The sequence below is a fragment of the Macaca thibetana genome, chromosome 1, assembly GCF_024542745.1.
Source record: "Macaca thibetana thibetana isolate TM-01 chromosome 1, ASM2454274v1, whole genome shotgun sequence".
NCBI classification, from domain to species: Eukaryota; Metazoa; Chordata; class Mammalia; order Primates; family Cercopithecidae; genus Macaca; species Macaca thibetana.
This window is the reverse complement of record NC_065578.1, coordinates 63,438,902-63,451,380: the sequence shown is the minus strand read 5'-3', so window position 1 is coordinate 63,451,380 and position 12,479 is coordinate 63,438,902. Positions and strand designations below refer to the sequence as shown.

Sequence of the window (12,479 nt, the reverse complement as noted above, 5' to 3'; positions counted from 1 at the left end):
CTCATATGAAAGCTCATAACAAATTAGAAAGTAAGTAGCAATACTCAGAATCTATGAGGTAAACAGTTGTTATACATTGTCTCCAGACCTTCCTCCTCTGAGTTTTCATAAACTAGTTGAACAATACTTTGGAAGGTATTTAAAAGGTCCCCTTATCCAATTCTTGGCACCAGAGCCCTTTGATAACATCTCTGAAAAATGGTCATTTAGCTCTATCAAATAAACACTAGTTACAAAAGAACACCTTTAGTAATAGAGAGTTTACTAACTGCCAGTCTGGCCTTGTCCATTCTTTTAAGCAACTTGAATTGTTTAAAACAATTCTTCCTCATATTTGGCCAACTGGGGACCTGGATGGACTTTACCATTGAGAATGGCACAACTATAGAGTCATTTGCCTTTAGGAAAGATCAGCTGGGCACCCAACTGGCTATATAATTGTTTGTTCAAACCGGTACATTGTAAGTGAAAGGAGGTACCGGAAATAATTATACCAGGACTGTTCTCAGGCAGTCTGGGGTATGTGAGCACCCTAAGAAAGGAAAAGGGGCCAGGCCACAAGGAAAGGAGGCTGTCAGGAAACGGGAAGGTCATTGGACCTCCACACTGGGTTTGAGCTTAGAACTTGGTCTTCTTGCCAACACACCGAGGCAAAGACCTAGCTGTTCAGGGTAGGCAAACATAACAAATGTTGGGGAAAAGTTTGGGTAATGAGCAACATTTACATGTCTACATATCACATACCAGGCTTAGACATAGGACAATAAAATTAATTCCAGACAACTGATTATGTAGTAAAGTCCCTGATATATTTAAGGTATGTTCTGACACAAGGCAGGGCCAAGCCTGCGTATTCTGAACTTCAGTTCTGCTACATCCCAGCAGGCCTGGGAAAGTATGACTGACTTGTAGCTCTAGTGTTTGTCCTGTGTTAGTTTTCTCAAGCAACCCAAAAGAAGTCTCCTTTTTCCATAGGAAATCCCTTCAAATATTTGAAAACAGCTTTTACAACTGCCCTTTATCTTTTCTTCCATTGGCTAAACATATACAGTTTCTTCAGCCTTTAGAAATGCGAGGCTCCAAGTGGAGCCTACTGTATTCCAGATGAAAGCCTACCAAGTCAGAGAAGGGTTAAATTATTATATAACACATACTTAGAAAAAAGGAATTTTCTATTACTGCTTTGCATTAAGCTTGTGATCAAATAGCTCCCTCAAGAACTTTGTCATAGAATAAAGTTCTATGGTACTGGAAAGATGCTTGGTCAACACCATTTGATTTGTATCAGACCCAAAAACCTTGAGGAGGAGGAGCAATTGAGCTCGGTCACAATTATACAGACCTAGCTAATGGATTGGGAGTCCTGGAAGGGAAATAGAGAAAGAAACAATGGAAATCTGAGAGAAAAAGTACTGTATGAAATCAAGGCCTGTTGATTGGGAAGGTAATGATACCAGCTACTCTGCAAGGTTGCTGTATGCTACCAGAAGAAGATGGGGCAGGATATAGAGGAAATAACTATGTCAGTAGGGCCCCAGCTCTCATTTGTGGGAAACCCTTCTGTGCACAAGAAGCCAGAAGCAGTGCTCTACTACCTGGAGAGAGAGACAGAGAGAGCACAGGGGCCATGGAGGCAATGGAGTTAAGAGTCACAACGAAGCTGCTGGCAGGACACCAAGGGTATCAGGAAAACACTGCCCAGTAGAGCGGAAAGACTGAAGAGCTTCAGGCTCTATTTCCACGTGGACTCTTAGAAGGAATTCCCGGGGAGGGAACTCTCTGGAGAAAAAAAGTTGACATCTTGCTAACCAAGAAGAAAAGTGGTGCAAATCAGTAGGATCTGGAGTACTGTAGGTGAAGTCTGGGAAAGGCTCATTACAGATTGAAGAGTTAAAATTAGATGTCATATCTTTATGATGGGTAGACTAGTTTCATTTGGCACCATCCATACATATGACCATAGCAGTCAAAGACACTCAGCTTAAGATCTTTGATGATCTTTAAAAAAGGATCGCATTGGTTGGTTTGACAAAGAGTTACAGTACGAGAGATCTTAATACCATTTCATTACTGAAAATGGATACAGAAAATATTTCAAATATTCCCTTATATAACAACTATTTCCTAGATCACTATGCTATAAATGTTTGATGTATAATTGATAATTGCCAAATAACAAAAACTAGTTACTTTTTTTTTTTTTTTTTTTTTGAGATGGAGTTTCACTCTTGTTGCCCAGGCTGGAGTGCAATGGCATGATCTGGGCTCACTGCAACCTCTGCCTCCCAGGTTCAAGCGATTCTCCTGCCTCAGCCTCCTGAGTAGCTGGGATTACTGGCATACGCCACTACGCCCGGCTAATTCTGTATTTTAGTAGAGACAGGGTTTCTCCATGTTGGTCAGGCTGGTCTCAAACTCCTGACCTCAGGTGATCCACCCACCTCGACCTCCCAAAGTGTTGGGATTACAGGCGTGAGCCACTGCACCTGACAAAGTAGGTACTTCTTACTTTGTAATGGCCGGTTGAAAAGTTTTAGAATTGTTCTGTACAGAGATTCATCTTTAGTCAGTATTCTGGCTGCTTCCAAATTCACTGGATTCTCTAGCACCGGATTGGAAAGCATAACCTATAGGAAAACACAGACAACATATAATTTCAAAAGTAAACTTTTTTAGAGCAAAAAGACAAACCAATATATACAACTTTCAATAAGCATTTATTAAATGCTTACTAGTATGGATCTGGAGATAGATTAAAAAATAACATGAGACATAGTCTGTACTCTCAAGAAACCTAACATTAGGCTCATGAATGTACTGTATAAAACTATGATAGATCAAAAAAGTTACAAGCTCCTTTCTGTAACTTATTCCTTCCTATCATATACATTTAAATTGAATTTAAATTAAGATTATAAAAATTTTAGTTGATGGTGGTTAGTGTATTTAAACTTCAAAATATTTTAAACAACATTTCAAGTACATTCCCCTTGAATAACTGTGATAATTGAAAATGTATCTCATTTGTTATTGAGAAAGAAGTAGTTAGTAATTATGGTCTCAACTTGTATTGCCCATCACCGTAGGTACAGTCACAGGTGGCTATTTAAATTTAGAATAATTAAAATTAAATAAAATTAAAAATTCAGTTCCTTAGTCATTGTAGCAATATTTCAAGTGCTCAGTAGCCACATATGACTAGTGGCTACTGTATTGAACAGTGCAGATATATTGGACATTTCCATCAATGCAGAAAGTTCTACTGTGCAGCAATGACCTTCAAAGGAATATTGAAGGTCAATATTAAAGTATTGATTATAACCATATGGAAGTTACTTGAGAGACAATGTTAAGTGAAAAAAAGGGTTTATATAGCCATGTGCCACATAATAATGTTTCACTCAACAACAGACGGCATATATCATGGTGGTCCTGTAAGATAATAATACCAAATTTTTACTGTACCTTTTCTACATTTAGATACGCAAATATTTACCATTGTGTTACCATGACCTATAGTGTTTAGTACAGTAACATGTTGTATAGGTTTGTAGCCTAGGAGCAACAGGCTATAACATAGCCTAGGGATGTATCAGGGGATACCATCTTGGTTCGTGTAAGTACACTCCATGATTTTCAAACAATGATTAAATGTTTAACAACTCATTTCTCAGAATGTATTCTTATTGTTAAGTATGTGGCAATATCCACACCATAATCACAACGATGTAAAAATTCAGGTTCATTCATTCATTCATTCATTCATTCATTTTATTTAATATCTACCAAATGTCAGCATTGTCCTTGGTACGCTCTGGGAAATCAAGGATGAATTAGACCTGTTTCCTGATTTGGGGAAGCTTGTAGTCCAATGGGGAAGACATATATGTAAGCAGTGTGTGCATTATAGTATTAGCATTCTAACAAAAATCTGCTTAGGGTACTGTTGGGTGTGTGGCAAAGAAAGCTCCCTCAAAACCAAAGCTATTAATTCTGCCTAGGAAAATAAATCAGAAAAGGTATCCTAGAGGAAGACTCATTTGATCTAACTCTCACAACAACATGAACAGCTGCTTGCTGGACAGACTGAGGAAGAGGGGAGGAGAAAATGAGTTGCCAGGCAGAGAGGAGCTGGAGACTGGCCATTTCTAAGGTAACTTTAGAATTCTATGGATGTTTTTTGATCTGAATTGAACCAAGCAATGTGAGTGCAGAAATGCATGAAGATATAAGTATGAGTAGGATTGCCTGGTGTGTTAGGGAGAGTCTAGGTGTGAGGATTAGATGTGCAACAGAACTAGAGCTTACACCTGTGGAGAAGGTGGGATCCACCAAAAGATTTCAGACAGAAACACAGGAGAAAAGAGCAGAAAGCTCTTTCCTAGTAACAGTAGAGTTAAGGGTTTTCTTTATAATTATCAGTGATTTTCCTTTCCTTCCCATTATCTTAAAAATCTTTTGTAATGTGGGCATATTTGTTTTATTAATGTTTCTGAAAAATAAAAAGACAAAACTGTATTATCTACTGGCTTTCCATGATATATTTGGTAACCCTTTGGTGTCACTTTGCATTACTGTTTAATAGTAAGAACAATCATAATATTAACTAACTAGAGGTTCAGCATCCTAAATCTGAAAATCTGAAATCCTAAATACTCCCAAATTCAAAACTTTTTGAGCACTGACATGATGTGCAAAGGAAATGCTCACTGCAGCATTTCAGATGTCAAAATTTCAAATTTGGGATGCTCAAATGGTAAGTATATATAATGCAAATATTCAAAAATTGGAAAAATTCCCAATTCCTAAGCATTTCAGATAAGAAATACTCAACCTGTATTGAGTTATTTTCTTGGACCAGTCACAGTTCCGAATTCTTTACATGCATTAATTGATTTCCTCATCACAGGTTACATGAGGTAACAACAGCCCCGTTTTACTGATGAATAAATTGAGGCATTGAGAAGTGGGAAAATTTGTCCAATGGTACAAAGGTATCAAGTGACAGAACCAGGATGTGAAGCCAGGCAATCTTAACTCAGAGCCCCACACTTTCTTTTTATCAAATATTCTTCAATTCAAAATTTTCACCAGCTCATTCTAGTTTGCCCTTACTCATTACATTTTGGGATCATTTTGCTATTCTTAGGGCAGACTCTAGTTTAGGTGGATGAAATCAGAGTATGTCTCAGTTTAAAGGCATTCAAAGGATTAACCCCAGATTTCTGCATATCACACTCACTCACTCCCTTAAAGCTTTTGCTCAAATGTCTCTTTCCTAGAACACAGCCTCACACAAGTAGATCCTCAATACATATTTGTAGAATGAATGAATGAACTGAACATTGAATCTTTCCTAAAGATTATATTTTACTTAGTATGCTAAGATGACTAGCCAGAAAAGTTTTATTTTATTTATTTTCAAATATAAGAAATAGAAGAAATGCAATTTATATTATAATTCCATATTAAAAATTTCAATGATGCCAGAATATTTTATATTCCAAGTATTCTAGATAATCAAAATGCAATTATCTATCTCCAGATATTATTAGTGATAAGTAGTTCCATGGATAGATTATTGCTACACTAGATCTAAGTGGTCAAAGCAAGTGTCACTGAAATAATTCATTTTAGCATCAGATGAGAAAGAAAAGTTTTTTAAGGATCAGAAACAACACAACACTGGGTGGATGTGGTAGCTCCTGCCTGTAATTCCAGCATTGTGGGAGGCTGAGGTGGGAAGATCACTTGAGCCCAGGAGTTCAGGGCCAGCCTGAGCAACATAGTGAGATCCTGTCTCTAGAGAAAATTTAAAAAATTAGCCATCCATGGTAGGACATGCCTGTGGTCCCAGCTACTTGAGAGGCTGAGGTGGGAGAATCGCTTGAGCCCAGGAGGTTGAGGCTGCAGTGAGCCATGATTGTGCCACTGTACTCTAGCCTGGGTGACAGAGCAAGATCCTGTCTCAAAAAAAAAAATAAATAAATAAATAAAGAAAAGAAAGAAAAAGAAAAGAAATAGTACAACACTGAGGTATGCTTTTAAGGACCATGGGTCCAGTGGGTAAATGTGGCATTTGAGAAACAGGCATCTGAGAAGAGGAGAAAATCCTTAGTATAATTGTTCACTGGGTTTGATATGAGCACTAATGAGACAGAAAGTAGCTAACTAGCGCTGTCAGAAACTAAAAACAAAAGTGAACGTTTTAAGTTGTAGTCACTGGATCCACCTCTCTCAGGAAGGCAAGGCCTGTAAATGAAGAACAATCTAAGAGGCTTGTTCAACACCAGTAAGTGAAGTTAGGAGCCAAAAGAAAACCTAAGGTTATATTTTTCAGAATTGAAACCATCTAAATAATTATTTTCTTCTTTTATAAGATATGTATTCTTTGGTCTTGAGGGACCTTAATTATCTATTTCATTTTAAAATAATAGTCTTTATAATTTAAGTAAGTTCCACTTTGTAGTCTTCATATAGAAGTATGGATTTAAATAAGCGTCTCAAATTCTTTAAACACTTAAATATTCATTGTATATTTTAATCCTTATAGTTTGAATAATTAGGGTAATTAAAAGTATTAAAGCGAGGATTATATGAAATCCATCCTTACCTGTAGGGCAAGTAAGATGCTGCTCAATGTATAGTTTGTATTCCACTTCTCAGGGTTGTCCAAAAAGTCTATACAGGGCTGACCAGTATGTGGGTCTACTGTATTAAAATAATACATTAATATTGGCATATAAAATAAATTATTATTTAAAACTTACAAACATCAAAATGATAAGCCAGAAAATTTATCTGCATTTACTCTTCCTTTTTCCTAGTTCTTCTCTCTGTAATGAGAAGCACTATACCCATCCTTGGTTCCCACCCATTACCATGTTGTTTTAGCTGAATACATATGTGCCCCTACTGTTTTTCCTATCCTCTGCTCTAGCAAGATGTGGCCTTGTGGCACTAAGTTTTTGTTGTGGGATATAAGGATAAGTGTGCAATTTCTGAGTCATTTTTTAAAGAAAGCTGGTTTTCCTCCTTTTTTCCCCCCTTCCCCCTGACTGAAAATGGTGACAAACAGTAAATGCCTTAGTCCCAGAAATGAAATCCTCACGTTGAGGATGGGCACAACTTCCCTCCAGCCTTGGCCTGTTATATTAAGTTGGAAAGATATACAGCAGCTTGACTTATGCCCTAACACAGTTAATCAATTTAGTGTTTGAAAAAATAAAAGAATAGAGTTAAATAAGAAAAATAAAAACTCTAGAATGAAGAAACTTAAAATGACTTTTATTTTCCTTTGGGAAAGGATCATCTAAGATGAAAGACAATTGCAAAAACCTCAAAGGACAAGACTAATATATCTTAAATATAAATTTATTTTAAATCACAAAAGTCTCTAAATCCCAGATGTGAAAAAACAGCATAAACAAAATTGAAAATTAATGACAATTTTGAGGAAATCTCTAATGACAAATTACAGGAAAATTTGCAACATCTAGGACAATGTGATAACATTGTCAATTGTATCATATAAGTCACAAAATAAGAATCAACAAATGTGGGGAATGTTTACGTCTCAAGTATTCAAAGAAGTGCTTATTAAAATAATAGCAAGACTCTTATCAAATTGGCAAACAAATGTTCTTCAAAGTTTCAATGGCCAGAATTGGAAGGTGCTAAAATGAGAACTTTAATATAGTTTTTGGTGGGAGTATAAATACCACTGAAAGGCAATTTAGCTTTTTATATAAAGACTTAAAACTGTACATAGCCATCTTTTTTGCGGGGTGGTGGGGGTGTTTGAAAGCTAGTAACTAACCCCTCTCTCCCCACAAGTTCATATGTAATTATAAAATAGATCAAAGTATTGAAAGGTGGAAGTAAAAACATCAGCTACATTGTACATAAGACTGAAATGGAGAATGCACTTGATGAATGGCTTTAATCAGGTGCCACAAAAGTCCCCCTGATTTGAACCTAACTCCCAAACCGAAGGCCTGCCTAAGTTTCCTGCCTGGAGAAAAAGAGACCGTACCCAGGATGGTTAGAAAGAGAGAGTGTTGAGAAAATTCTGGGCCGCGCATGCTCAATTCTTTCCTTCATCTCCCTAATCAGATAAGTGACTTCTGGGAGGAGTGATGGAGGAAAAAAAGAGCAGTCACAAGTTTCCTATACCTTCCCTCCTAGAGACTAAAGTTCCCTCTACTTTATGGAAGTGGGAGGGATGAGGACTAGGGGATAAGAATATCCCCCGCATTAAATTTAATCCAATAATTCTAACTATTTTAAACAAATAAAAGCACATGTATGTAATTAATTTTGTGTTGTAGATGCCAAAAATAGGTTTTAATTACAATAAAATAATGTACTTGGGAAAAAATAACATAAAAAATCTAATGTAAAATGTGAATGTTCCCCTGCCTACTAATTCTACTATTTAAGACCAATATTACCAGTTGGTCTATACAAATATACACACAAACATATATATGTATACACAACCATATGTGTGTGTTTATTAAATGGAAGCATATTTTAAATTTTATTGTTCAAAGTCTTTCTTCACTTAACAATGTATTTTCAACATATTTCTGGACATAAATATTTATTCAAAAAATATCTGAATACCTACTATATGCCAGGCAGTGAAGATTCTAAAGATATAGCAATGACCTAGACCTAAAAGGTTCGTAGACCTTCCTCATTCTGTTTAGAAGCAATACATGTAACTGTAGGATATTTCACTTAAAATTCCTATGTTAATGGAGATTGAAGTTATTTCCATTTTTCTCATATTGCTATTGAGAATCAACATTTTTTTTTTTTGAGACAGGGTCTTGCTCTCTTGCCCAGGCTGGAGTGCAATGGGACAATCATGGTTCACTGCAGCCTTGACCTCGTGGGCTCAAGCAATTCTCCTACCTTAGCCCCCCAGGTAGCTGGGACTACAGGCACATGCTACCATGCCAAGCTAACTTTTTTATGTTCTGCAGAGACAGGTCTCACTATGTTGCCCAGGCTGGTGTCAAACTCCTGGCACCAAGCAATACTCCCCACCGGCCACCCAAAGTACTGGGATAACAGGCATAAGCCACTGAGCCTGGTGGGAATAAACATCTTTAAATATAACATACTCTTGCACACTTGTGCCAATATTTCTACAGAACAGTTTATAAACATGGTATTATGGGAATTTAGGGATATATGCATTTTGTATCTGATTCGAAACTGTCACACTACTTCCTCAAAAGGTCATGATTATATCAGAGGAACAATGTCTACCCATGCCTACTAAATATGTATGTTATCTTTTGACATTTTAGGAATATGTGGTAAATAACAATATTTTTAGTTTTAATTTGCTTTTATTTTCTTACTAGTGAGACTGATAATCTTTTTATGTTTATTTTTGTTGTTTATTCTATCCAGTGTTTGTTTATAGCCTTTATCCATTTTTTTATTGCTTTATGTTTTTTATTGATTGACAAGTGTTCTTCATATGATATACATATTCTGTTATATGCATTGCAAATATTTTCCCTCAGTTTGCAAAAGTCAGTGTCTTTGACCTCTGAGTATAATGTCCTGGGCTGTAGAGAAGTTTTAACAGGTTTTGCAGTTTAATGTGTCATATTTTCCAAACAGTTACTGGGTTTTATCATGCAGAGAAAGGTCTTCCTCACCAAGCCCATAAAAATTCTATTACATTTCCTTCTTTTCCAGCATTTAAAATTTTTAGATTTTTGATCCTTCAGGAATTCATTTTGTGTATAACTTTAAGTAGCAATCTAACTTACCTTTTTTTAAAAAAAAAAAAAAAAGTTAATCTGTCCAGTGCATCATTTTTTTATAATGATGAAAAACTAGATCCAGCTAAAATATTGAACAGTACAGGAATGGTGAAGTGTATTGTTGAACCATTTAAGATGATCTTTTGAAGAATGTTTAATAGTGCAGCAAAAAGACATGTAGTTTTAAAATTAAAAACCTAGGCCAGGTGAAGTGGCTCATGGCTGTAATCCCAGCACTTTGGGAGGCCAAAGCGGGAGGATGGTCAGGAGTTCAAGACCAGCTTGGCCAACATGGTGAAACCCTGTCTCTACTAAAAATACAAAAACTATCCGGGTGTGGTGGTGCATGCCTGTAGTCCCAGCTACTGGGGAGGCTGAGGCAGGAGAATCAATTGAACCTGGGAGGTGGAGGTTGCAGTGAGCCAAGATCACACTACTGCATTCCAGCCTGGGCGACAGAGCAAGACTCTGTCTCAAAAAAAATCATAAAATAAATAAAATTAGAAACCTAGAGGCAAAAATGCATGTGTAATACCTCAACTGTATAGAAAAAACTCATACATAGAAAAAAAGAAAATAAATTTGGCAGAATGTTGACAGTATTTTCTCTTTGCATTAGGATTTAAGGTGATTGTTAATTTTTTCCAGCCTTTTCATATTTTCCCCAAAGAGAGTTGTTACTTTAAGAATCATAATAAAGTTCTTAAAAAGAAACATGATTATTATAAGAAACAAGGATAATAGGGACAAAGCCTCTAATGATAAAAATGTCATTTAGTTCTTACCATTTGGGTGAAAAGGAATTGTTACAAATTTCACAACTGGAGGAGCATAGTTGTACTCCGATGTAAAATGTATTGTCAGTTGGAAGACTAAACCTATAATATAGAAATAAACATTTTTAATAAAGTGTCATGTTGTACTGATTAACTGTAACCTGATTAACACTGGAGTTTCTCCATATGGTTTAGTCTTTGCACAGTTTTATTTTTAAGTAAATTGATTCATAGAGTGCACAGACTCCTCTGGATAGTATAACAGACAATTCACAATCTATTATAATCATATGTTTTCAGTCTCTTTCCCACTAGTCCTTTCCATTTACTACCTTTGTCCCTCTAACATCCACCCCTTCTATTGTATCTCGTATTGACTGAACTCACATTCCCAGAATCTGCTACACACTTTCTTGTCTACAAGTCTTTGCTGTGCTGTTTACTCTGCCCGAATTTCCTTTTCCTTCTTCTGAACCTGGCAGACTCTTACACATTCTTCAGGACTCAACTCAAATGTGATCTCCTTGGGAAGACATTCCTGACTCCCTCAGGCATAATTAACTAACCCTCTTCCTCTTTGGCATTCTGTTCAAAATCCATAAAATGTATATTTTATTGTAATTATCAGCTGATGTGTTTCTCTCCCCTACCTCACTCAAGGAATCTATCTTATTAATCCATGATTGAAAGAAAACATGATCATTAAAGTTTATAGTGGCTTAGTGTTCTTGAGATTTTTTGATTTATGAAAATTTGGGGGAAAGTCATAAAGGAAAAAATGAGAAGTAACTGCGGGGTTTCGAAGCCAATAGGAATTTTGATAGTTAGTACCTGAGCTAATGGAAGACAGAAGATATTCTCAATTGATATGTTTTATTGTGTCTGCTTCTTAAAAATGTAATAAAATTAAGATTTGGCATAAAGAAAAATACCCCAAATTTCCATCTATGTTGACACATGGCAAAAAAAAGTCACATAATGAAAAAATAATGGGAATATTTTTAGAATTTTAGATAACTGGTATAATACAAACTTATTATGCATACAAAGAAGAATTTCAGGAAATTTATATAATGCAATCTTATCCTACATAAAAAGAGGATGGGCTAATAATGGTATAAAGACTTTTAAAAAAATAGATTGGTTTTGAAAATACAAACCCTGCCAGACTGAATTCTGTAGACCTTCAATTTCGACTTCCCATTCCATCATGTCTTCACTTACAGGCCTAGCAGTGATGCCCTTGAAGTTAAAAACAAAATTAAATCAGGTAAAACTTATTAAGTATTTATTGAAGTTTTGAAAATCATATACCAGGTCACACTGAATTCTAAAAACTCTAATTTTCTTGATAACTTTATTTATTTGCTGCTCTGGGGAAGTGTTATATGTCTTATTACACAGAAGTTAATATAGATCCAAGAAAACATATACAATAGTAAATAAAAATAAATCATAAGTGTGGAAATCACAAGTGGGACTAGAAAGTCAAGATTAGGATGTGTGGCTTATATACTGTTTGTATAAATCAATAACCAACTTAAGATTCAAATTTTAAAAGAAAGAAATAGTTGGAAAGTGCATGTTTCTTCAAAACATTTTATAGCTATATGAATGCTATATGAAAGGCATGAAGTGGGAATATTTTCATTAAGAAAAAATCCAAAATTACACTTGTATATAAAAGCCAAGTTTTACTATACTTGAGGAATTGTTCCAATGGAGGGACAAGAATGTATTTCATAGAAAACCTTATGAACTATGTTAAGTAACACATTTACATACACACAAAAACACTTCTGAGCACCCACATAGTTATTAAGTATGTTAGTGCTTGTCTGGGTGAGCACTGTCTCTCTATTATCTACATTTACATATTCCTTCATTGGATTCTCTTTCAACAAAGAACTAC

General features: G+C 35.7%; 1 protein-coding gene across 3 annotated transcripts in view; it reads right to left on the bottom strand.

The window, feature by feature from the left end:
- Nucleotides 1-12,479, bottom strand: part of UBE2U (ubiquitin conjugating enzyme E2 U) — a 63,700-nt gene that overhangs the window by 49,205 nt on the left and 2,016 nt on the right. For 2 of the 3 annotated variants that reach the window (XM_050757355.1, XM_050757165.1), the window contains exons 2-5: nucleotides 11,728-11,809; nucleotides 10,577-10,669; nucleotides 6,614-6,711; nucleotides 2,510-2,627 (exon numbers count right to left, since the gene is read on the bottom strand). In XM_050757355.1, coding sequence (XP_050613312.1) covers nucleotides 2,510-2,627; nucleotides 6,614-6,711; nucleotides 10,577-10,669; nucleotides 11,728-11,809 — 391 coding nt within the window. The remainder of the gene's footprint in view (nucleotides 1-2,509; nucleotides 2,628-6,613; nucleotides 6,712-10,576; nucleotides 10,670-11,727; nucleotides 11,810-12,479) is intronic. The other variant, XM_050757261.1, reaches the window with a different exon arrangement.